The sequence below is a fragment of the Notothenia rossii genome, assembly GCF_949606895.1.
Source record: "Notothenia rossii genome assembly, chromosome: 1".
NCBI classification, from domain to species: Eukaryota; Metazoa; Chordata; class Actinopteri; order Perciformes; family Nototheniidae; genus Notothenia; species Notothenia rossii.
In genome coordinates, this window is record NC_136912.1 from 18,835,206 (window position 1) to 18,861,573 (window position 26,368).

General features: G+C 39.7%; 2 protein-coding genes across 5 annotated transcripts in view; one reads left to right on the forward strand and one right to left on the reverse strand.

Annotated features, from left to right (window-relative positions):
• Positions 1-70: 70 nt before the first annotated feature.
• Positions 71-20,562, reverse strand: pik3r5 (phosphoinositide-3-kinase, regulatory subunit 5). Of its 3 annotated transcripts, none has more exons than XM_079657726.1 (18): positions 20,347-20,562; positions 12,969-13,084; positions 9,671-9,786; positions 9,454-9,522; positions 8,599-8,737; positions 7,395-7,464; positions 6,710-6,884; positions 6,204-6,372; positions 5,889-5,957; positions 4,843-5,726; positions 4,574-4,699; positions 4,245-4,376; positions 3,974-4,067; positions 3,391-3,467; positions 2,844-2,937; positions 2,511-2,593; positions 1,895-2,007; positions 71-1,542 (listed from the first exon to the last, which is right to left on the reverse strand). In XM_079657726.1, exons 2-18 carry the CDS (start codon positions 13,066-13,068, stop codon positions 1,392-1,394), a joined length of 2,661 nt encoding a protein of 886 aa, XP_079513852.1. In that variant the 5' UTR covers positions 13,069-13,084; positions 20,347-20,562; the 3' UTR covers positions 71-1,391. The 3 variants fall into 3 exon arrangements, with proteins under 3 accessions (XP_079513852.1, XP_079513850.1, XP_079513851.1); XM_079657724.1 differs by having other exon boundaries at positions 1,895-2,010; XM_079657725.1 differs by lacking the exon at positions 20,347-20,562 and adding an exon at positions 18,913-18,933 and having other exon boundaries at positions 1,895-2,010.
• Positions 20,563-24,357: 3,795 nt separating this feature from the next.
• Positions 24,358-26,368, forward strand: part of ntn1a (netrin 1a) — a 57,753-nt gene continuing 55,742 nt past the window's right edge. For both annotated transcript variants that reach the window (XM_079657689.1, XM_079657690.1), the window contains exons 1-2: positions 24,358-24,538; positions 24,733-25,789. In XM_079657689.1, coding sequence (XP_079513815.1) covers positions 24,766-25,789 — 1,024 coding nt within the window. In that variant the 5' untranslated portion in view covers positions 24,358-24,538; positions 24,733-24,765. The remainder of the gene's footprint in view (positions 24,539-24,732; positions 25,790-26,368) is intronic.

The following is a 26,368-nucleotide window of genomic DNA, read 5'->3' on the forward strand; positions in this document are numbered from 1 at the left end:
GGTAACTAATCAGAGCTCTTATCCATCATTTACAACACAGGTTTTTCAAAAAAAAAGATAGATAGATCCATTGCATAGTTGATACACATAAAATACTTTATTGCATTTATAATATTTCCATCAGAGAAGGCACATAGAACATTTATCTGAACAGAAAAGTACCTAATTATCCAATCTAATGTTTAAGTGCTTCAATTCTATACAATATGTGCAGTGCTACTTTTTTCAGTCTTGGACAGGGGGTCAGGTTATTATCTCTTTAGAGAATATCAAACATATATATTTAGTTAAATTACAAGTTTAAAAGTATGCAAAGTGCAATTCATTTGTTTTTTTATATAAAGATCTTTTTAGCACCACAATATAACATCATCAACAGTTGATGAAATAAAGGTTAGCACTCTGCATAAGCTAAAATAAGCTATCTCTACATAAATTACATTTATGTTACAAAGTGAGTCTTTATATTGTGTTTAGCTAAATCTGAATTGTTAAAGTAATCTGTACTTCATCTGAAGTCAGTTAGAAAGTCAACAGCACCCCCTGCTGGTCATATTTACATTGACTTCATTGTAACTCCTTAGGAGAAATGTTATCACTTAAGCCCATGTATAACAGTCATAAAACATGTTGATGTAACATCCAAGTAATTACATGCATACAGTATTTTACAAACATATTATTTACATTCTCAGATATAGTCGCATAATCATTCCTAATGAAGGCGTCAACAGGTCAACTGGTCAGACTGGTCAACAGGTGTACAATGTTCCCCTGGTTCCCGTGCCCATGTCGATTGGTCAAGAGAAACCTTTCCCCGAACTTTGAAACCAAGATGATGTCTACCTTTTTACATCCATCTCCTGATAGGTCTGAGGCTTATTTCTACGAGTCAGTTTGGCTGCCATCTCACCTTCAAGCCTGAGCTGCAGATTAACCCTGTTTGCCCAAATTACATTGAATAATTACTGTGGCTTCAGTCACTTCTCTGTCAGCAGGGAAAGAAGAACCAAAACCAGTTAAATTAAACTCAAACAGTTTTCTTCACAACAGTTAGGTATTGTCTTTCCGACAACGCTGGCCTGCTCATCATTAGTATGACTGCATGTCTATTTATTCTTTGCCTTTCAGGTTCTTTGGTATGCATTTGTCTGCTGTTTCCTGATGAGTCTTTCAGAGCAGGTTGCAGTGTTTCAAACAGTTGCATCCATCTGCCGTTTGATGCCACCATCGTGTGAACTTTAAAACAACAGTTTCATGACGCTGGGCAGAAATAAAAAACCGGTATGCCCCTTGCACTTTTCTTCTGCTGTCAGTGTCTGTTTTTTCAGAGTATTGCCATGTGCACATACTATTTCCTTTCTGACCATCCTGCCTAGTGGTCAGATATCTCAGGGAAGAGCCCCACTGAAAGTGACTATGGGCAGGCAGAGGAGGGAGCAGAAGGTGGAGTTGAGAGGCTGGATTTGAGCTGAGCTCGGAGCTTTCCTTAGCCTCCAGTCAGTGGAGCTGTCGGGTTTATAACACACGGATATGTCACATCTATATGGGAGAAAGGAAGATGTATGGGAAAGATAAATAACAACACTTTCAAGGTTTGTAACTTCTGTGTGGATGGTGTAAAAATGTTTATTCAGAATTCATGTATGTTCCCTGAAAGGAAAATGTGGTTCTGTCGGCTAAAGATGCAGATAAAACAAGAAATTTCGGTTCAGAAACGATTTCTCTGACATGTGAAACTCCTGAAATAATAGATAAAGGGAGCTTATCGAGAGGAGCTAACACTTCTTGGCAGAACCATTTTGTTTATTGGTTGGTGGTTTACTGCTTCTTACCAGACACTATGTATGTATATGTCATCTGCGTGTGTGTATATCTGTGTGTGTGACCACACCTTGTAACACTCTGCAGTATTTTTTTCTCGTCCTGGTCCAGACACACAGCAAAGGTTGTGTTTTCAGCACCGCTGACCTGCACCTTGTCCACCTTCACCTCTGTCGTGCTCAGCTGCTACGAAAGGAAATCAACAGACTACAATTAATGCATTCCACCTCACATATTAACATTTTGGAGAAGTAAAATGCATTTTTTGCAGCTCCTTTTAAGTTCTTATACTTTTGATTTTGAAACACTTTTTTTGCGCTGAGTTGTAAAAAGAGAATTTAGCTAAAACTGATTATTTTAAACAGGTATGCAATCATCTGAGAACAAATGTTTCAAGTCAAAATAGAGTCAGTGGTGAGCAAATAATATTATTGTCAAACACGCACAAGCAAAAGAGTATTTCCTGTGTTGTGGTTTTACGCTTCATAGAACAGTCAGCTGGAAATAACGTTGTTCTCAGCATACGTGATGAGAGATTTAGGTCAGGTGAGTTTGAGATGCTATCATAATGTTCTGAGGTCTCTGTCTTTAAATAGAGAGTTGCAGAGATGTATGTAAAAGCATGCTGCGTTTGTTTTAACCACCAACTACCGTGAGAGGCTGATGTCACGTATACTGTAGCTCACCTGGTTGTAGCCCTTCTTGCATTTACCGCTCTGCCTCTTCAGGACCTCAGTCATCGTGAGCTGTAGGCACTCCATCTTTGCGTCTGAAAGAGAATGCTTTAGTTAAAATTTGAATACACTTAGACAAACATTTCATCATTGCCTAAAGCAGGTATCAAGGAAAACATAAAGGAATTTCCTTTTAACATTGGCTTGAGCACAAACAGTGTAAATTATTATTGAATACAAAACGTTTTCTTCATAAACAATAATATTCCTTGAGGTTGAATTAACACATATTTCAATCCAGCAAAGTTTGACAAATCATTATGGTAGCCAGTGGCAGATGCGTACCTAGTTCCTCGGGATTCTTGCATGCTTTGGTTAAATTTACTGACGTACAGACTTTGGTTTCTCTTTTCCACTGGCTTCTCCCACTGATCACCACCTGGGAGGACAAGAGAGGATAACATTGCTGTTTTGAAAAACACTAAACAAATGAGAAAGGATTGATGGGAATTTTGAATTGGAAACAATATTTCCATCCGCAGGAATGTGTCTAATTGAAAAAAGGGGAACGGATAATGAATAGCATCAGTAAAAAGGAACATAATGTTGACATGTCTCTAATGCTTCCTACCACAGGGACCACAGAGGCTCTAGCTTTATCAGGAAATGGCTTCAAGCATTTAGCAGACTTTGTATTTTGTGACAGAATTTGGAAGTGTCAATTCTTGTGCGTTGAAGCATAACCATAACCGAAACTGATTGAGATTAATAGGGGAAACCTGCATAGTCATCGTTTTTCTGGTGATATAATGATTTATTTCTTGTGTTATTTCTTGTAGAGTGCAGTTTAAATACATCATTTTTCAGAGAGTACAATAATTAACAATCTTACCCTGTTGGATACCACCTCCAACTTCAGGGGCACTGCTTCTCTGTCACCGTCAATACCAAACCGTTTACTGGCAGCGCCTTTTTAAAGAGAACATAAGAGCAATGTTTCAGTTATTCTCGTTAAAAATAATGCTACAATACTGTGAAATATGATAAGAAAATCCGGGCTTATGAACAAGTACAGCTCAGGATTTTTGCATTGTGAAATGAGTTTTAAATACAGCGTTAAATATAGAATATATTACATTTGCAATGACAGATCATTTAGTTTAAAGAATATTTTGAATAATGGAATAGGTCATTTTCTCTGTAACTACCGGACATGAGGCATACAGAGCTTTCCCTGAATTTTGACTTCCTAAAACTGAAATAAAAAAATCAGAACTGCATGTGGTGGTGACAAGTAAAACTAAAAAAGTAGAAGTAGACTGAATCATGAAATAGAAATAACAGATGTTCCGCCACCATAAATGGAGTCCTGTTTCAACCTCATAAATACTTCCATGGAAAATGTGGAGGTTTTTATTTATTGTGTCACTGTTGCTAGGATATGAGCGTGTGTTCTGCTTGTGTGTCACACTCACCCATGGCCTTTATTGCTCGTGTTCCTGCAGTATGACCCAACTCTAGGGAGTGGATGAACACCTCAGTCCTCCTCTCTCCACCAGCTAATGTCAGCTGCAACACCAAAGATCTTCAATCAATGTATGGCTTTTGAACAGTGTAACATCTCTTAATGCAATGACCCACAGGGCTTCAGGGCAAATCTGTTCACAAGGGTGCTAAAATCTGGTCCTTTATTATAATGTGTTTTTGCTTGGTATGTGTTTTTTTGTGTAAAAATGTGTGTCTCACCTCGGCCTGATAGAGCTGGATGAGGGTTGGCCGGGACGCGTTACGGCAGTAGTACAGGACCAGATCGGCCAGGATGGGCAAACGCTGCTCATATGAACTATCATATGACTCTGACTCCGTCTTTGAGGTTTGCTGCAGAGCAAAAACAAAAACAACAGAATACTCATGATTTATGGAAGAACAGCCTAAACCAAACATTGGACATTTATGTAATGAGTTATTGCTCTAGGCTTGATCTATCTGCATGATAGCAATATTGTGGCAACAGACAGCACTAGACTAGGGTGTGTTTCAGTTTTGGCAGTGTAAAAGTTAGATTACAGTTGTACCTGGCAGACGACGTTGGCAGGCAAGTTCATCAGGCTTAGGGTGTTTCTTTCGTACCAAGGGTCCAACATACCAAGGAGGTTGGCAATGTCATTAGTGCTGTCCCCTGTGGCCGTGAGGTGGGGATCCTGGTTAAACAAAAGCATAAATTATAATAGTTGAATTTTCACATCTCTCTGTTAACTCAACTGTACAGCTCTGCTACTTACAGCTAAGTAAATACATCTTGTTCTCAAAGTATAGTATTTGGTTGGAGAGGTGTTCTACTTACATTAGACAGGGCTGCTCCTTTGGGACTTTGAACCACAGGACCCTGAGAATTCAAACTCCCCTGCCCTGCTGCAGAGTCTCTCTTTACCGGCACAAAGTAGAACTGAAGCCTGAACACCCTGCTGAGACGCGGACATGCACTCTCCTTCCTCCTCAGGCTATTGTAGGCTCTGGCCACCTTGCCTGCTACGTGATCAGCACCAAACACCACCACCCTCAGCGTGGTATTCTGATTGTCCTCGTCACTGCTGAGAATGGGCCTCCTTCTGAAGCAAACATGTCTGAGAGTTTGACTTGGTGGCTGGAAAAAGGGCTCAGTACAACGTAACTTAACCTGTTGCGGCAGAGAGTTGGAGCGGGGTTTGTCTCGCACAACTAAAAGGACTTTGGATTCTGTGTTTCCTAAGCTTTGGGCCCGATATAGTGACTTCTTGGGTTTGCTGAAGAGCCGGTACAATTGCTGGCTGAGCCGAGCTTTGTTAATTGGCTTTTCCTTGACAGGAGAGGAGCAGAGGTTGTCGTCAGAATCTTCAAAGAAGTCACTATCAGCTCCAGAAGTGACTGAGTAGAGGGACGGAGGGTAGGACTCTGAGGCTACAGACAAGGTGGAGAACATGGAGTCTTTGGAGGCGGTGGACACGGAGGAGATGGTGGATGCACGATTGTTGGAATTGTGCCCATAAAGCATGTTAGATTTTGAAGGCAACTCTACTCCATGTTCGTCCTCTTCTTCTCCTTCTCCGTTATCATGACCTGTCACATCCTCCTCCTCCCCCTCCTCCTCCTCTTCATCTTCATCATCAATGTCCTCCTCCTCTTCTTCCTCAGCATGCCCATTAGTTTCCTGGTCATCGGGCTCATGTTCCAGAAGTGTGTTCAGAATATCTGCAGGGATAAAATACGAGAAAATATCAAATCATATTCAGCAGTTTATGTCATCTCCAAATTGGGGATGTTATTCCTGGAGCTAAAGAAGAAAAACTGAATCTTGATCAGGCCAAAGAAAAAAATTGATATTTGTCCTTTGTGAAATGAAGAATACTTTACCAAAGTTATCTTTTTCCCAGTGAAACATGAAACACTTGGCTGTAGGCAAGGGTAGAGTTTGTAGCATTCCTGGAAGGCACAAAAGAAACAAAGAGTAAAACAAAACCCTATCAGAACAACACATGCCGGGAACTGAATTATTATGATGTGATAGCCCCTGTGTAGGAGCCAAAATGCTTTTTTAGCCATTGCTTATTATTTCTATTATTTGTTTACAACACTTTTCATTTTAATTGTAAATTACTTCTGGCAATTATCACATGGGTGTGGTACATTGGAATTTAAGTCACCAGTTCATAAAATCTGCCCTCTTACCATCAGACCTTCTTCCATTGGATGCTGGGACTCTCATGCTCTCCCTCAGTTGCTCGAGCCCCTGGATCACATGACTGCGACCCTTCACAGGGTCCTTCATAGCCGCAGCGGCCTCTAAGACATCACTTATCGTGGTGAAGATTGACCCCAATTCATTCACATTTTTGGGCTGAAAAGAGTAGTCACGATATGTTATAGTTTAGGTACACATCTTGACACATTCCTGTCTACTTCTTTAAATAGCAACACTATTTTATTTTGGCTTCTTCAAAAGTATTTCAATAAAGTGCACTAGATGTAATGCTACACATGTCCTTTGATGGTATTGTTTACAAGGTTATCAATTATCTTAAATACTATGAACTACTGGTGTTCATTTCAAACGTATGTAAACAAGCTTTCTATATACCTGTTTAAAAATAAGAATTAAACCCATTAACAAAAGGTAAGTAACATATCATTTAATTCTGTTTCTTCTAGTCGACAGTTTAGAGCTCTACACATACCTGCAGGGCTCTATGGATGCTTTGTAGAGGGTACTTGGTGCCTAGTGAGGACTGGAAGGCGTGTTTGATCAGGTTGATGAAGGTCTCTTCCTGTGAGTGCTGTGTGCGACTGAGCTGCTCGGCCACTGAGAGAAAGTCAGCGGGCACCTCGCACGGGTTCATCAACAGCACCGTCCTGCAAGCAGCAACACAGATGGTTTCACTGGTAAAGTGTAAACATCTATGCAAATGTATATGGGAGAGGGTGCAAACGGTATGGTAGTGGTGCATTAAGGTGGCGTTGAAGGGGATGAATAGGGACTTTCCAGGTCAGGAAGTACTAACCACCGCAATGCTATCACTCATTTAACCTATTGACACTGAGTGCTGGTTTTCTCTTTACTTTAAAAGTATCATGTCAGATCAGGTTATCTTGAACCACCAACATGTAGAAACGGGACCAATTTACCACAGATAATCTGAAATGAACTGAAAATTATTTGTCATGATGAACATACCACTGCCAAAAGGGCTTTACAAACAAGTTGCACTCACACAGAGTGGATTGTTTACTTATATCACCATCACTTTTGTAAGCATCATATCCTACGTTGTGTACAGCCTGCATAGCCTACTGTACAGTGTATTCTTGTGTTTTAAAGTCTACACAGAAAACGTTTTTTTAGTTTTTATTTTCTGAACTTACATGGTCTTGGAGCTCTGGCCAGGGGAGTTAAGGAACTGTTCTTCTCTCACCAGTCTCTGAAAGGAAATCCCTGTGGGTAAAATAGAAGAAATATACTCTATTAGTGAATTCCATCTTGTGATACTTTTTTAAATGAACAACTCAACAACAACAACACAAGGTTAGTTATGAAAATGTCCTAAAGTTGCCCAGTTGCAAGCAGATAAAGTAGTAGAGTTTTATTTAGGACGGCAGACACACCCATGATGATACGTCACCAACAGGTGCATGATGCTACCTGCCGAGTGAGATTTACCCTAAAGGCTAAATGCAAAACAATAACTGGTGATTTCCCTGTGGCTGCAAAGAAGTTATTGAGCGCCAACGTTTTAAAAGCTTTGAGGAGGCAGAGGGACAGACTGAGAGGGCTGTATATTGTTTGAGAATGAACAAGCAGAGAGGATGACGAGGTGCACAAGACTCGCAGAATGACAGGTGAGTACATTAATGCACCTTAATAAATGTGATGTGTTAACATGCTGCCCTCTGTTTGTATTGATGTATGCGTATGGCTGCAGTCGCTGTGGACTTTATTACGAAATTATCTCTGTGTTGTCTGCTTTTTGGCGTTGTATTCTGCTGTGCTGAAGATATTGTATGCGTTGGACCCACTTTAGTGTCCGTCATTATTTCTTGTATTTACTTTTATTTATTTGAAAAGCGCATCAAATCACCTTGTTTCAATCATTCATTCAACAATTTAAAAGAAAGGTTGTGGCTGGGACTGCATTAATTTATTCTTTTGATGTGTTATCAGCTTTGACCCTTCCTGTACATTTGAGCCTACTCAAAGTGTTTAGGCCTACATGTCGCTTCTTCTGCTTTTTGTTTTGTAAATACTGAGGCCTCATTGGCTTTCAAACCATTTCACATTAGAATGAAGAAGTGTCCAGTTACAACTCAAGCCTTATCATTTTCCTGTTATTGATGTTGGTCCTGCTGATGTTTGATGTACAATATAACTTAGCACTAAGCACTGTCCTCTGCTGTAGTGTCATCCTAAATGCATTTCATTGAATTGCCACTAGGGGGAGTGTGATTACCAAGTTTGAACGACAATAGTGTTTCAGAGACTCAGTCAAGAGAGTGATATAGAAATAGACACATTAACACGCACACACTACATATTGTGGTTCTTGAATACCAGTTAATCATCTATATTTACCGGGAGCCTTGATCTCCAGTTGTAGAGTTGAGAGGAGGTCTTTGCACACACTGCAGTAAGGCTCAGGCCAGGCGAGGAAGCAGCGAAACATCTCAATAGCTTTCTCAATCAGACCTTTGTCCGGAGGACAGTATGGAGTCTGCAACCGAGGCACAAATGAAGTATTTTAGTTGGGATCATACATTGCATCAATTGGGATCAATACATTACTATATTAGTGGACCAACCACTCAGGTCTTTTGGAAAGAGGAGGGTTTCCTCAAAGCAAGTTATGATGTACAAACTTGTTATATTTTCTATTTAATCCTGATGGATCACGTAATCAAATCTGTTAATGTTATGTAAACACCTGTTAAGTACATTATCCAGCATGTATGCTTAATAAGTGTGGCAATATAACTTTAACTGACGGCTTAAATCAATATTGGCTTATCCATTATTCCATTACTGCTCATTTTTGAAACCATGTCACATATCTTGGAGTTAGTTTAGCCAGTTCACTTTCCAAATTAATTATACAGTAATTTGTCACAATATTACAAAATCTTAAGGGTATTACACTATCAATTGCTACACAGCGAACTAACACTGGCATTCTTTGTAACCACTGAAAATAAAAAGTGATGTGTGAAAGTGTTTGAATCACGCTTGAATAATATTCAAGCGTGATTCAAACACTTTCACACATCACTTTTTATTTTATGTTCTCATAGTAACACATACTAAATACGTCATAGGGGTTTGCATTGAGGAACTAACAAAGGTTTTGAAAGTGCTCTTTCACGTCAAACACTGAATGGTACTGAGAAGTGATGAAAGCTTAACGATTGATAACATGTTGATATTGATTTGTACCTGTAGCAACGTGGAGGAAAACATAATGGCGAGTGGAGCCACCAGCTCATACTGACACTGCTCCTGAACCTGAACTCACACACATTGAGACAGACAGACAAAGAGAGAACAGGGATTTGGGTGAATATTCAGCAACTATAGTACTTTTTTACTTCATTGAGACAAAACCACACATTACATGAACAGTGGACAACATCTTCCTCCCTTGACCTCTCACCTCTTTGGTCTTCTTGAGGATCTGTTGTAAGAGGATGATGAAGTTCTCAGGGTCCCTCTTCACCAGCTCCTCCAGGCTCCAGCGGTTCATCGACTGACCGGCAGAGCACATCAGCACTAAAAGACGGCACATGTGGATTCATGTTAGTGCACAAATTCAGACAGCCTCATAGACATTGAACAAGATACAAAATGAACATGTTCTACCTCACTACTATTTGCCTCAACCCCCAAAAAGACAATGACTTACTGAAACCTCTCCAGCCCTGAGTTAGTTATATTTCAAAGTAAGGTTTTGTGCATATGAGCAGAGCTGTGCCACGCTGCATGTACTTATTTGATTGATCATCACTAAATCAGTATTTTGTTTTTGAGTGATAGCAGATTAAATGAGACAGAGGCAATCACTCGACGATATTTACGACCCCATGTAGTGATACTAGGTTCGTTTTTGTTGAATATTTTGCTACCTAGTGCAACGGCTGTTTGCAGAGACCACTATATGTATATGGCCACTAGTCTAAAAATATACCATTTGCTACCACTACTAAATGGCTGGTGTATTATTTTGACAGCATCAACACTTATAGGTCAACACTGTTTGTAGTTGTGAATACAATTATAAAACACAACTTGTCTTTGTGCTTTTTGAAATACACGCTGATGAAACAGAGAGCAAGGTTAAAAGCCAAGTTTATTTAGCGTTCTGTACATTGTTCCATGTGAAAGAAGCCCTGTAAAACGCATTTTGTCCTTTGGGCCATCATTAAGAAGCAATTATTTATCACGAAAAACAAGAATTACACACTTATTATTTATTGCAACCTTTACATATGAGGCATTTAATTCCAATTGTTCATTTCAATAAATCGTAGCTTATAGAACTACAAGAAAAAACAGGTTGTTTATGAGTTGGGCCAAAGACCGGTCTGTAACAACTCACAGCAGGACGTTAAAGTCCATAACTGTTAGTGCTGGTGCACTTCAGGCGTTTGTTTTATCACCTTTTGTTCAGTGTTTATTGTTAGGATGTTTGTCAGGACAGATTTCCTGTTGCAAGAAAACAGAGTTAAGGTATCCTCAAGAAAATACGTCTTTTGGTACTAAATATAAGGAAATGTAATAGGGATAACTAGACTCATATCAATATTGCACAGTTAATAGGACGTTTTGGATCCCATTATCATTTTGTTTTCACACAAAAAACACTAGAAACTGTATTTTAGACATTATAGCTTTTGAATGTCTAGGAAGAAGAATTGTTGAGATGCAGGTTTCTATATCTTTGAAATGGAAATGTAATAAAACAACAGTAGAGATCTGTGAATACAGCATCTCACACAGCAATATGAAAAACACACACTCACAAAAACAACTAAGACTGATTGCTGACTCCTCACGAGCACCTACTATCCATTTGATCCCTCAGTCTCAACCACTCCAACTGCATCTGAGAGGAGCTCAGGTCCCAAGGCTATATCACATCAGCAGTATTTCGGGATACACATAAATGATTTCCATGAAAGTTCTTTATTTTTCTAAGGTTTTCTGCACTTAGGAGCATCATGAGCATTTCCCGGACAGCACTATGGTTTGTTTTTGATAAAATGCCATTACTGGAAATTAAGCCGCAGGTTTTCAAAAACACCCTGATAAGATTTCAATTAAAACATGTTGTACTTAAGTTCATATGATTGTAATCACACTTCTGTCCGTCAGTGGCTCAGTCAGTAGGGGCTTGGACTATGAGCCGTAGTGTCGCCGGTTCAAGTCCCCAACCAGACCTAAATATGGAGTGTAGACTGCTACTTGGAGAGGTTTCAGTTCGTCTCCTGCCCTGCCGTGGGGCCTTTGAGCAAGGCACCGGACAACCCCCCACCCCCCTCACTCCCGTTGCTCCCTGGGCGCTGTGCAATAGCTGCCCACTGCTCCTAGTACTAGACTCCTGTTACTAGGATGGGTTAAATGCAGTGGCCACATTTCACTGTGTGCTCTGCATGTGTGACCATTAAAGAGGGGTTTCATCCCTCCCATTCTATCTATCTACTTAAAGGCAACAAACCAAGCGGTAACCTACCAGCCTGAAACATGAAATAATTCTAAAGTTTGCTTTTTTATCTGATATCAAGGGTCTCAGATCTATGAGCAAAATTACCCTTCGTTCTAGCCTAATTTCTGACCTCAGTTAACACGTACTGAAGGGTTTGTGGTTTCAACCTTTAGTTTCATGTCTCCTTCAATATGGCATGATATTTATTTTGCAAATAATGGTCACATGTATAGTACACTACATGAGTAAGGGCACATGTTGTGATTGACAGGTCTCTTACTTGTACTAATGAAGTGAAGTGGAGAATGAAACCTGAAAAACAAACTCTTCAACTGGCATGTTTTATACATTTAAAATCATATAATCCTAATCGATCAGGGTATAAAACCTAGAACATGTTTGTATAAGTAAATGTCAGAGCGTCCTTCGGGAGGCCGATGCCAATCTTATCTCCAATGTTTTTACACCCTCTCACTAATTTGTGCCTCATGATGCCTCACTCACACACTGTGGTCTGTGCCACCACTTCCTCTCAGCTGTCTATTCACACAACTTCCTCCAGGCCTCAATAACGTTCCCCTGATGATCTAACAGCTAGTGCGTCATCAACAACAATCTCAGAAACCATGTACTCGAATGCCTTTTGCTCAGTGTCTGTCCCAAGCTGCCCTTGTGTTGAGAAAGCAAGAACAAACAACTGCCTTCACTTCAAGTGAGCCCTGTAAACAGCACATTCAACTGTGTGTACTAGGTTGGATATTTCTGAGAAAATGTGTTGCTTGTACCAATTGGTTTGAATTATGGTGGAGGTTGGGTGAGTCTCTGACCACCTTAATTAAGACTTGGACCCCAATCAAAAGATGTTAACGTAGATGGGTCATGACGTTTGAATATCCTTGAATTCAATATTGCAATATGTTTTCCATATTCTTGCCTAGAAGAATCTCGGAATAGGAATGAAGACACCTAAAGTGGGCCATATCATTTTGTAACTCTGGTATTACCTGTATATCAGTATATGTATGATTACAAATACTTAATTTTATCACATGACACATTATGCTGTGTCTGTATGACTTCTCATATCTTAGATATAAGGTTTTATCTGAAAAGATGCATAATAATTCCCGCAAAAATCTTAATTGAAGCAGTGCAGAAACATTAGAAGTAGTTTTTACATGCGTCACTGCCTTCTTAAACCAAGTCTCAGCTGTGGACCTTATCACTGCTGTGGCCCCTGGAGACTTACCGTTCCAGTGGTGAGCTGCTGTTGGGCTCTGTCTCAGCCCGTCCAGACATCTGTCCAGAAGGTGCTGGATCCTGTCCTCTGTGCACGACGTGTGCTGCATCCTTACTGCTCAGTTTCTGTGAAGGGACAGGAGACAGAGCTGGTCTTAGCAATCAGAATCTGATACATTCCCATTCATGTTTTCTGTGGAATTTTATCTCCAAATGAATTTACATGTGTTCAAAATGTTCACATACACGCATGCACACAAACATGTCCCTCTCTTTTCATGAACAGTATGTGTTTTATCACGTATGCATAAATGCAGGTCAACCAGTAGGTATGGAAATGTGTCTAAGATACACAAACCATAAAGGGAAATCTTTATAGGGGAAGGAAAAACAGACAGGGGTTTGCTTGTTTTGATATTTGGTTTCCATAGTTCCTGAAATGTCACATGCACATATGTTTTGAAGTCTGTTCTGCCTCAAATCAGTGAGTTTTATAAAAGGTTTTGCCACATTAGCTACCATGTTCAGTGATGTATGCAAATATTATATCATAGATCAACAAATAACCTTTAGCTTCTCGTGTTCACAGATGCTTACCCTTCAGCCATATGACAGTATATACAAAAACTAAGAAAAATATCTAGTCTCCAAATCACTATAAAAGGAGCCTTATTAAAGGTTCTTGCTGTACACATGCTGAGTAATTGCTTTAAAAAACTGCTTTTATAATAGACTAACAGAAAAAAACAGCTTGCAGGGATTTAGATTTAAAATCACTTGTAAAACAATGCTGCGGATCAGAGAGACATGTTGGAAAAAGACAAAGGAATAATTTCAGTTTGACCACAGACTTGTAAGTACATTATATCAACAACACTGACTCAGAAGGGTTTTTTGAACTTCACTTTTCGAACTTCCATTTATCTTTACTTTTACAGCATCAGAGGGCAACGTAGGAGTGGCTCCATGTTTCACTTCTGTTATGACCACCTCTCATCAGAAGCAATATGCATATCAAGAAACTGGGGACATCCCATCAGCATCGTGAAACATTGAAGTGACAGATTTATCTTTAAGGGTAACAACATCCATGATGGCAGGTATTAAATGACACAATTAGAAAGCTGCAACACCAACCAAACAAAACCAAAAGTCACCTCGGACAGCTTGCCAAACCAATATGTTTCAAATTAACACACACATTCGTTCAGTGACCACTTCTTCACTGGCAACTACAACATTGCAAGTTTTCAAAATTCCCCAGAAAGGTGATTTTGTCGTGGAACAACTTGGGTCCGATATAATCAGACAAAAATAATCTCTGCACACCCCCTGTCTTGTCAAGAATTCATTTGTGATTCACACAAATGGTGTTAATGGTTGTTTGAAGGATAACAATGCTTTTTGGTTAATTATGTCACTTTGACTTTGCATACATTTAAACTACAAATATTGCGAGAATGCCCAATCTAGCCAGTTTCTTGTTTTTTTTTTATGTATGAATTTTATTTGATCAGACATTGTTAACTTCACATACAAACTAGGGTTAACTGGTTTACTGACTACAGCTTCTCCAGATGGGAAAAAGCTTGCAACTTAATATGCAGGATATATACATGTATATATAAAACACCTTATATGAATATATTGATATACACAACATTTAGACACTACACACATCTGTCCAATTAAGACATTTGTTGTAGAGCATGATTATTGAAGGGACACATTTAGATTTTTTGTTCATGTTTTAGACTAATACTTGACTAAAAGGTATTTTAATAATGAATGAATATTCATTGGAACGTGGTTCAAAGGAAAGTAACGTGGTTGCTTGTTAATATATTTTTGAAGCTTCTCTTACCTAATCAAGTTTTACATGGAAATACTATATATACAGTATATATGTGCTACTTCTGGGAAAAGTCTAAAGAAAAAAAGTATTGAGGAACAGAACAACTTTACTTCCCTCAAAAAGCTTTTTAAAGATTTGCTTTTTTCATTCGCATTTGACAAGCTGTGCAGTTTTTGTTTGACATGTAAAGCCACATTTTTACCAACCTAATAATTTAATAACTTACATTTATATAGCGCCTTTCAGGGGACCCAAGGTTGCTTATTTCGATTATAATGAGAGCTAAATGATTATAATCAGAGCTAAATGTTGACACACAATGAATTGCTTGCTTCATTGATGAAAAAATAAGTATACGTGTTTGTTAACCTATTCTTTAATAAGCATTTCAGCCCACAGAGACAGAGATTAAAACTGTTTTTGGCTGATTACATCTTCTCAAAATTTCCCCAGAGCATGCCACAAATTCCCCTTTTCACACCATTTAATTTTGTTATTGGATGAGTCACTTGCTCATACACACCACACACACACACACACACACACACACACACACACACACACACACACACACACACACACACACACACACACACACACACACACACACACACACACACACACACATACACATACACACTGGACACTTCAAAGCAATAGGCTCACATTTTGGAGAATATCATTATTTGTCTTCACTCTTTGCAAAAGCCTTAAAAAATATTGATACCTATTTCATATATGTCCATTTACTTAACTAATTTATTTGAATGGAGACTGTCTGAGGATAACAAAATCCATCTACCAGCAGGTGCGATTTTTCCTCTACTCCAGGCTTTATGCTAAGCTAGCTTTGCTAAACAACAGATGGCACTGAGTGGTATTGATCGAAGGTTCGTCGCAAAAGTGTACTTACCAGAATGTCGAACTATTTCGTACACTAACCCACACAAACACACCTATTGAAACGTTACAAACCATTGTTCATTCATGCTTAATAAAGTATAATACAGTTGGTCCCTGACACACAGTATGGCAGGAAGCTCTTGCAAACCAAAGACTGAGAAATAAAGCTCATTTATCCCCCTCCACTTTACTCCCTTTCCTACAGTTACCATTCAACAACAATACCTCCAGCTCCAGAGGTAAACACATCCATGTAGCACTTGTTCTCAGTCCCTCTTCCCCAGAGAGCCATTGTGTCTAAGAGGTGTATAAGTGGCACTGAACAGGGGAATAGAGCCATGCTTTTTGGACACTTGTGCTTAGCACTCCGGTCATTGTAAGGGTTGGACAGGACTGGATGAAAGCCCGGTCAATGTGGAAGGAACTAATAAGTCAGATACTGTACATGATGACTCCTGCATCCAGGATGGGGTTCAATGGATATGTGTTATGGTAATAAAGAGTTGAAGACACTATGTGAGGTGGCAAAACGCAGCGAAAGTGTGGTTTAGAGGACGGCATCAAGTTGTTATGTTGGTGTCATTTTACAGTAGTAGTCAAATTGTATATAAATAATGGAATCATATTTCTCTAAAATAAAAGTTTGACACAAACATGTCACAAAGATTTTATATTATGTCTTTAAGTCTTTGCTGATGGATATTTCCCAACTCAAACATACTTCTGTATCTAAGCTTTATTGTAACAACAGAAGGCTATGTTGCCATGGCACTGTGAGTGGTGTAATCTCCTATAATCTGCCACAATATACATTTATTGGGATTTTAACAGAAAATGTCAATCCCAACTCCAGAGTGTCAGCATAGTTGTTGACGTGGAGTTTCTAGTGGTGTTACAAATGCATGAGTCTCTAATGTTTCATAAGAGGATATATGCAGCACATCCGAAGGTCACTTCCACTTTTTCATTGGTTGCAAATTTAAACAGTCAGACAATAACAAGTAGTGTTCTTGTAGTGGAAGAACGACTATAAATTCACACTGGACTGACAGTTAATTCCATTTCCAAGATTTCTGCACCTCCACCTGTGTCTCTCTTTCTCAAGCTGTCCTCCTTTTGCAGACTGCTTCCCATCTTTCCCACTGATCCCATTACCAACTGCTTCCTAACAGGAAGGTGGCGTCCCTGCTCAGCTGAGGAAGCAGGTGCCTCCCTATTGTTGTGGTGTGATCAGACTCTCAGATATACTCCCACAGACTAGGGAGAAGAGCTTGTGTATGTGTGTGTACATTATGTCTGACTGTCATTTTATCTCAACCCTCTCCCCATTTAAAGAATATGATATTCAGATCCAGGGCCTCCTCCACTGGCCAATAGAGCTTCTCTACCCCCTTTCTCTCCACTGATCCACTGGATGTGAACTGGCTTTTCTTATGGCTTTAGGAAACCCCAGCGGCCAAACTCCAAAGCTCGTCTGTAACTAAGTGCTTCCCTTCAGTTCAAACAAATACTACCGGTGGGAACTGAACAGTCTAAGTGGACCACTGTTTAGCATAAAACACATCACTGGATCTAAAAACCCAGCAAGAGCTCTCATGGATATGTGGATGTTGGAATTTCATTTTTTTCTAAATACTTTCTAGGATTTATTGCTCAAGTTGGCAGTGAGGTGAGATTGTTTTATTAACTGCTGTCCCCAAAGTCAAGTATTCACTTTGTATCTTATTTTAAACCTTTTTCGGCCGGTTAATGAAAAAAATGAGTTTTAATGGAGATTGGAGATGATTATTTACCTGATAAGGAATAACTGCATGTCAATATCATGCTGTACTTATTACCCCTCCTCACATAAAACATACTCAAGTAGGCCAATAGTATATGCAACTTTATATAAGAGACTCAAACAGGAAGTAATGACTTAAAAAAAAGAAATAAGCGAGAGACAACTCTTTGCTCTAGTTAATCTAACAGAACCAAAACAAAGTGGTTGTTACAGAAAATATATAACATTTGGTATTCACTTCCTCAATAAATCCTGATAAACATAATCATAACACTACCATTAATGCAAATATCAGGTTCTGTATTATCAAGTCATAATACTTAACTCCAAACAACAGGCAGCCAGTAAAGACTATAATACACCAACATAACTATGTTCCTGTCTGCTCTGTTTCACAACACTAAGTTTGAACATTCAACAAATTATGACATTTTCCTGCATATTTTCTTGATCTCCAGTAGAAACATTATCCTATTATATTTGATTGAATGCAATTGAGAAAAAACACGTTTCCACCACTCCTACATCCCTTATTATTTAGAAACAGCAGGTGTGATGCAGATGCATATTTTCACATATACGGGGGTGTTGACCTCAAAGTATTTGTTGTAAAGGTGAACATGAAGATTTCACTGATACAACAGCCGTAAAAAGGCAAACAGGAAGCACCGTGGTGAATAACAACCAGCGTTGAACTCGGATACTGCGTTTAAAAAAACACATTAAAGTGGTTTGCTTCAATCCTGTTATCTCATATCTGTTGTAACAAACAACAAGCGTGTCAATATCTGCTCCGTTTAAGACATTTCATTAATCTGATCTTTTCTCAGCTTTCTTTCAAGCCTGACACGTGAACTCCTATGGCAGTTGTTATTTCTCAACAGGAGATGATTGTATTGAAACTGATTGTGTAATGAGACAATTTATAAGAAAAATGGATGACTCCGTTCTTAGGTTGCGCAGGGGAAGTTGGTCCTTATCTGTCAAGTTGAGGGCAAGAAACAAGGAATTTGTTAAAATTAAGGCTATGGTGAAAATGTATTGTAATGTTTTTTTATTAAGACTCATAACATAATAGATCACCAAGAAGAGAAAAGGTTGTTCATTAAACGAGGAGGCAGTGTTTTTCTCATGGAGAAATCAAAGCTCAATGTAGCTACTTTCATTTCATTTTGTGCAATCAAATCCAACCTCAAGAATACAGCAGCATAGATTCGAAACTTGAAATTTGGAATCGAGTCAAATCACAAAAAAAAAAAACTCGAGGCTTGACTTGCATTCAAATTGTGAAAGAACTGTTCTCAGACTAAGAAAAACACTTTAAAATAACACAGCTTTAAAAAGAAAATGTTTAATAATGAAATAATACAAATCTACACTTTTAAAGTTAGTGTTTAAAAGACCTGAGCTTACTTGACGGCTGTAGCTGCTCCTCGTGTCACACCTGAACCTCAAACTAAACCCTTTACAGTCGATATGCTTTGTGGGTAATGAAGGTGCCGGGTTTGACAAGCAAGAATTACTGATTCTGCTGCGCTGATTTTGATCCTCGTGTTTTTTAAACTATTGATTGTGAGAGCAAAGCTAAAACAGGATAATATGAGTTGTTCAACTTAACACTTCAACTGGGGAAATAAAACAAATTAGAAAACGTATTTTTCATATGGATGGTTTACCTGAATAAGACCACTGGAGATTATAATTTGCCATCTTCAGTTACTTCTCTTACATTACTGCTTATGATAACCTGAATTAAAATGTCATCTTCATTGACCCCCTACGATGACTGTACCTTTTAATTCACATGTGGCAGACATGTTGTTGGTTTTGTAGTGCAAAAGGATGTAGAGTTCAGGCGTTGGCTCAGTAAAGTTTCTATTGGGTGGAGCCTCCAACGAACACTGACAATCAATCTGAAGTTTGCTTCAAAGACAGTTACCAGGATTGTAGTCATTCATCACTGGTTGTCACTTTTCAGCACAGTTTTTATACTTATTCAAATAAATGAAGAATAGAGTAAAGACTTCTCAGTGTTTGTCATTGTGTGAAATGCATATAAATGTTCAAATCAATTACACCTGCTCTGTAAAACCTGCTTCAGCCACTGCCTATCACCCCAGGAACATGAACCGATATCCCTTTGTCTCTAAAGTACTGACTAAATAATTATTTCCATTTACAGATACAGGCATTCAAAGTGAGATAACTACCAGGCGCCTACACATGGTTCTGTGTCTCTACTTCCTCAGCATTTATTAAAAACATGAATCGTAAAGAGCATGTGAAAAAGCAGAAGTTCCCTAAAATGGTATCACAAGGGGGGCCGCTGTGCTCACAGAGGGGGGCTTGTCAACATGACAGCTTTTCCCATCACTGTGACGCTGATGCTGCGTTTCAGCTCTTCTGACACAGAACAAGAGGCTTTATGCAGAGAAAAGATCTTGCATATTGTAAAAAAAAAAACAATAACATGAGTCAAAACAAGATGACGTGGAATGTTGACAGCTTTAAAAACAGGAGTCCCCAATATGTTAGTATATTATCATTTTGAATACTGTAGAAGGATGAAGATAATTAATCTGTAATTAAGTAATACTGTCAAAAGTGATTGTATTCTGGGGTAATTGGTGGATGTTTAGTTGCAAACATTTGAACATTTGAACCAGATCAGTGTCTACTGTCAGTCATGGAGTCACTGTTTCCTGAACATTACCAGAAGACAACATTATCAGATCATCATGCAGGCTGACATTCATTTACTGCTGTCCACGTCTGATCATGGAGCAAGGTGCCCTTTCAAAATAAAGTGTACTGTTACTGTACGTCAAATAAACTTGATTGTCTTACCTGCAGTTTACCATCCAGCATTCATCGCTTCTGTATGCATCAAAAGGGTCCTGAAGGGTCTTCAGTTTACTGCTAGCCATTCATTCAACACGCACATCACGGTTTAACAGGCAAACCCACATCCTGGGCATGGCAGGCAGGCAGGCAGGCAGGCAGTGCAGCGAAGTGAAATCAGCCTCTAGTATCTGGTTGTAGCTCTGTGCTGCGCTCAAAGACTTCTGCGCCTCACACATGCAGTGCGCCTCACAAACAGGAAGTGTATGAAAGAGGTGCATGTGAGCACAATGAGGGAGGCTGCTGATGTGTGTGTGTGTGTGTGTGTGTGTGTGTGTGTGTGTGTGTGTGTGTGTGTGTGTGTGTGTGTGTGTGTGTTTGTGTGTGTGTGTGTGTGTGTGTGTGTGTGTGTGTGTGTGTGTGTGTGTGTGTGTGTGTGTGTGTGTGTGTGTGTGTGTAGGTGGGAAGTGGCATTGTGTGTGTTTTTCTTCATGCGTGTGTAGGAGGTTGCATGTGGATTTTGAAGGGATGTTGGCCCTTAAAAGGAAGTCATCAGTTTGACGTGTTTGTTTTCATGCTATTTTCACACTTGACTGAAGTGTCTTTGTTTGGGTTTTCTGGCTTTGTTCATTCTTTTCTTAATAAGATAGGGAGTATTGGTTGTACTGTCTGTGCTTAATGGTATTAACACAATACACACAAAAAGAGTAATTCAATTTTGACCTATCAACATTTCATAATCAATGATGTAAACAAGTAATATTTCTCACCTGTATCAAGATATAATATACTTTTCAAGTCTCAACGACTGTTACTAATAACACTGTGTGTATAAATCACATTCTTTAGAATGAATTGGAATACACTGTCCCCTTCTTTATTTCCTTACAGTTTGAGGTCCATATTCCTAGTCTCTCTGCAAACCCCTCCTACAGGGAAACACAGAACTTACTTCCCCCTCCTGCTTTGCTTCTCATTTACATTTCATGTTATTAGTGCGACTGTGAATTCCCCTTCTCTAGAATTGAGGGAAATATTGTCACGCCATACAAAACAGTGACAGTAAACAGTTTTCCTTGTCAATCTCAACACAATTTTTAAACTTTCTAAACTTGTTTACATGCACCCTTTTGTATTTGAATGACCTTTATACCTAATGAGTTCAATGAAAGATGGCAAAGCAAGTTGATAATCATGTATGTACATATTGTTTCTACCTAACTCTTTCTTATAACATGTTGGCAACGTATTTCGTATTTCCAAAAATCTTCAATATAAATTGCTCAATGTTATTCAATGTAATCAAGGAAAACATGTTAGAGTTGGTACTATCAAAAATACAGTCTTGACGATGGAAGGAGTCAGTTAAAGAATGTAACTGCATAATTCACATCACAATTTTTTTTGAAGTAATTTGTATCTTCTGGTTGTGATTAATAACCAAAACTTGGTCCAGAAATTGCGTCAGGTTTGCATCTGGAAATTAAATGAATGGAAAATGGCTGAATGAAACCAATTGCAGAAGAGAGAGGGAAAAAAAATCTATGTTGAGATAAATGAAAAAACGGCGGATTGTCAGAAATGTTTTTGTTTGTTTGATTGTTTTAAATTTCACTTCTCTAATTGTTTTATTTCTAAAGAAGCAGTATGTAAGCCACGGCAGGATGATGATTTCCAGATAGGGAAGTATAACCTAGAAATTATTAACAAAATTGGATCGAATGCAAATTATATTTTGTATCATAACAACTGTAGTTTTGGCTTATTTTACTGTAAACTTTGTGTATCATGTAAATGTTAACAATTCCTTTGGTTTCTGCAATTCAGCTTTACAGACAGGTGAAAAGCTGTCAAATATTTACATGATGTTATTCTTCTTTCCCGCTGGTGAAGCGGGAAGTGTCCTCTGAGCAGATCTGTTCTGACATAATGAGATACCATTTTTTTTATTCGTCTTTCCCAGCAAGAGCTGAAATGAAGAACTAGCTATAACCTGCAAAAAATGTGATCATCCGGTGTTGTTTGTAAGAGTGTATTTGTATTTGTCTGTGTCGACTTGACTGTTTTACCTAAAAATCTTATGTAACACTAAAAAACCCTTTTGCTGAAGTTCACTGTTTATGAATAGAATAGAATAGAATCATTTAATGTCATTATACATATACAATTAGATAAATAAGTGCTTCTCCCTTCTGGAATAAGGAATAAAGTGCTGTAATTATTTCCAGGAGTATAAAAATAAAATCTATAATGTAATAAATAATAATAGTAGGTATGTATTTATAATAATAATGATATGTATGTATATGTACAGAGTCGCATTTATTTCACATGCAGGATGATTAAGAGGTATGACTTTCAGGTGTTAAGAGCAATGATGGCTCTTGCGAAAAAACTGTCTTTGAGTCTGTTTGTTTTGGATTGTATACACCTCTAGCGCCTGCCGGAGGGCAGCAGGTTGAACAGGGGAAAGCCGGGGTGTGAACTGTCCTTAACGATGTTTTTGGCTCTTCTGAGGCAGCGGGTGGTGTACATGTCCATCAGGGAGGGGAGAGGGCAGCCGATGGTCCTCTCTGCTGCTTTTACAACTCTCTGGAGCCTCATCCTGTCGGCCTCAGTGCAGCTGGCGTACCACACTGTGATGCAGTATGTTAATAGGCTCTCTATGGTAGATGATGTGGCCATTGCTTTTAGTTTCTATAACAACACTTCCTTTAGAGTTAAATATATAATGAAGGATATATTACATATATTTTCTAAGTTAAAAGCTTTCCCATGTGGCTTTGTATATTATTTGTATTATTGCAATTCCCTTTAAGTAGATCCTTCACATGAGCTAGTGTGTTCTTTTATGTATTCATTTGTGTTGTTAAGCTTGCATGTGTGCCTTTATTATGCCATGTTATATCCCTTGCATTGTTTTATAAATAATCTCAGCACTAAAAGTCTTACAATTAAACTCAGCAGTATACAACAGCCTTCTCTTGTATTTTAATATTTACCATTCAGACCTGCATCAGCCAATCATTTTCATGCTCGGTAAACAAACGGTGTTGTGCCTCCACCGCCTGGGGGAAGAGGTCACCGCTGGCTTCAGTCAGGCTGGGCTGCTGTTACTTTGCATGGCCGCAAGATGGCAATGTTACTTCTATTGCCAACATTCAACAAGTCCAGTGAGGCTGCAGCTGCATCAGGTTGGTTTGCAGGACAGAGGCACATTGCACAATACAGGAGGGATGTATTCTGCAAAGCAATGCTCGTTTGCGAAGCTTATGGTGTCTTGTAATATCCCAATGGAGGATGATATGTCAGTATACTATCTGCTGTCATGGGTTTCAGACAAAACTGCGAGAGAGGGTCACTTAAAAAATGTATCAAACTGTATAAAATGGAATTTACACAAACGTCCAAATGATGATCACTTCACATTTTGAGAAAAAAATCGCTTAAAATCTTCAACAGTGGAGAATCTAAAGTTCATTTGGCTACTATGTTGCGTTTATGTTTCTTCTGTTTTACATTGGTCCCGTTATCTTCCAAGAATGCCCTTATAATGGTGCATGTTAATTACATTCCTAGATTATAGTACCACATTAGACATACAATTAGAGTTAAAGTTATGTTTTTTTTCAAGATGTTGTATTTATTACCAGAATAGCTACTTCAAATCACGTTGCATGTCTCACAAAATAACAAATATCGTTTAACTGTAATTTACGATAATTGGCCTAATAATATCCTTTGATAAATGTGATTTACAGCAGTATTTGAACGATCCTGTCAAGTGTCGTCCAGATGAAGGTGTCCCAGTGCAGTGTTGGTTCCAGCTGTTTTCTGCGGTAATCTGCGCCTCTGTGCGTCAAATATTTCTGACGCACCACCAGTGGATGTCGTTGTTCCGCCTGGTGTCACCCCTCGAGATGAGCTGACCTAAAGCTGTGCCAAACAAGATCCGATCCAAGAGAGAGGAAGGGAGGGAGGGAGAGTGAGGGGAGAGATAGAGATTGTGAAAAGACCGGCAGGAGGAGTGGGACTTGCTACAAGGACACTAGCGACTCTTAAATCCGGCTGCTCCTCTATTTATACGCAGGAGATTTGAAGAAACAAACAACAAAACAGGAGGAGCTGTTATTGAATCCCGATAAAGAAAAATAGACTCACATCTCCGGTTCTTACTTCTTTTTTTAATTATTCTCAGGTAATGTGAGCTTTGTATACATTTTCCCAAACCTCCCATGCATGTGCTCGGTCTGAAAGTTACTTTTATATCACTGTAAAATACAAATTCTAACCCCAGTGTTTGTTTGGAAAGTGTTTGCAGACTGCTTAGCCATCACCAAACTTAACTCTCTCTCTCTCTCTACCCACACGCTCTTTCCCTTTCTCCTCCAGCGGCAGAGACACTTGGGGACCGAGGGACCTACCATGTTAAGGGCTGTGGATATTGTCCTCTCTGTGCTGCTCGCCGCCTCCCTGTCGTGCCGGAGCGTCCTGGGCGGCTACGGGGTGAGCCTGTTCGCGGCGCAGACCTCTCCCCCGGACCCCTGCTACGACGAGCACGGCAACCCGCGGCGCTGCATCCCGGACTTCGTTAATTCCGCCTTCGGTAAGGAAGTGAAGGTCTCCAGCACGTGCGGAAAGGTGCCCAGTCGCTACTGCGTGGTGACCTCGGCGGAGAAAGGAGACGAGAGGACCAGGAACTGTCACACCTGCGACGCCTCGGACCCCAAGAAGTACCACCCTCCAGCGTACCTGACGGACCTCAACAACCCGCACAACCTCACCTGCTGGCAGTCCGACAACTTCCTCCAGTACCCGCAGAACGCCACCCTGACTCTGTCCCTTGGAAAGAAGTTTGAGGTCACTTACGTGAGCCTGCAGTTCTGCTCGCCTCGACCGGAATCCATGATTATTTACAAATCCATGGACTACGGTAAAACTTGGGTGCCCTTTCAGTTTTACTCGACCCTGTGCAGGAAGATGTACAACAAGCCGAACCGGGCCGTTATAACGAAGCAGAATGAGCAGGAGGCTGTGTGCACGGACTCCCACACCGACATGTACCCTCTGACCGGGGGGCTCATCGCTTTCAGCACGCTGGACGGCAGACCCTCGGCTCACGACTTTGACAACTCCCCGGTGCTGCAGGACTGGGTGACAGCCACGGACATTAAAGTAATCTTCAGTCGGCTGCACACTTTTGGGGACGAGAACGAGGACGACTCGGAGCTGGCCCGGGACTCGTACTTCTACGCCGTGTCGGACCTGCAGGTCGGGGGGAGATGCAAATGCAACGGACACGCTTCTCGCTGCGTGAAGGACCGGGATGGCAGTCTGGTGTGTGAGTGCAAGCACAACACCGCCGGGCCGGAGTGCGACAGGTGCAAGCCTTTCCACTACGACAGGCCGTGGCAGAGATCCACAGCCAGGGAAGCCAACGAGTGTGTCGGTAAGTCAATTTACCTTCCTCCATCCACCTTCCTCCATCGACCTTCCTCCATCCCGGGGCAGTGACAATGGGTATATCTTTAAAAAAAAGATGAGACATAATCGATAGGTGGAATGTAAAATCAGTCACTATGGGAAATTACGAATTTTAAATGCAAAATAATAACAATATTATTATTATAATAATAATAATAATAAGGAAATAATTGATAATAATTGTGTTTTTGTATGACTTATATACGCCCAATTGAACAGCTTCAGTTCATTTAACCCACATTTAAACATTCCCTTTAAGCCAGACCGCAGTACAGCCACATTTTTTTCTGATTTTGTATAGCGTAATACGAGCATACAATTACGGCACATGCAACATAAAAATGCAATTTGAAAGTCGATTAGGCTTACTGCGGGCCATAATGGAGGCTTTTAACCACGTCAAACGGGACCACCGAGCCTAATCATGCACATTTCTCATAGCTGCAGTAAAGCGATGCCTTTTCATCTATCTCAGGAATCCTGCAACATTCCCACCGCAGTGGAAATTGAACACAGATTTCTTTATAAATTATCACATCATTAT

What these genes read in the sequence shown, in the direction of transcription:
- pik3r5 (XM_079657724.1), bottom strand. Translation starts at nt 13,068, where the DNA reads ATGCAGCACACGTCGTGCACAGAGGACAGGATCCAGCACCTTCTGGAC. An exon ending in TCCTCAAGAAGACCAAAGAG is followed by an intron (nt 9,523 to 9,670) that starts GTGAGAGGTCAA and finishes GTGTGAGTTCAG; the next exon opens with GTTCAGGAGCAGTGTCAGTA. An exon ending in TCCAGCTCTATCAGGCCGAG is followed by an intron (nt 4,068 to 4,244) that starts GTGAGACACACA and finishes TTGGTGTTGCAG; the next exon opens with CTGACATTAGCTGGTGGAGA.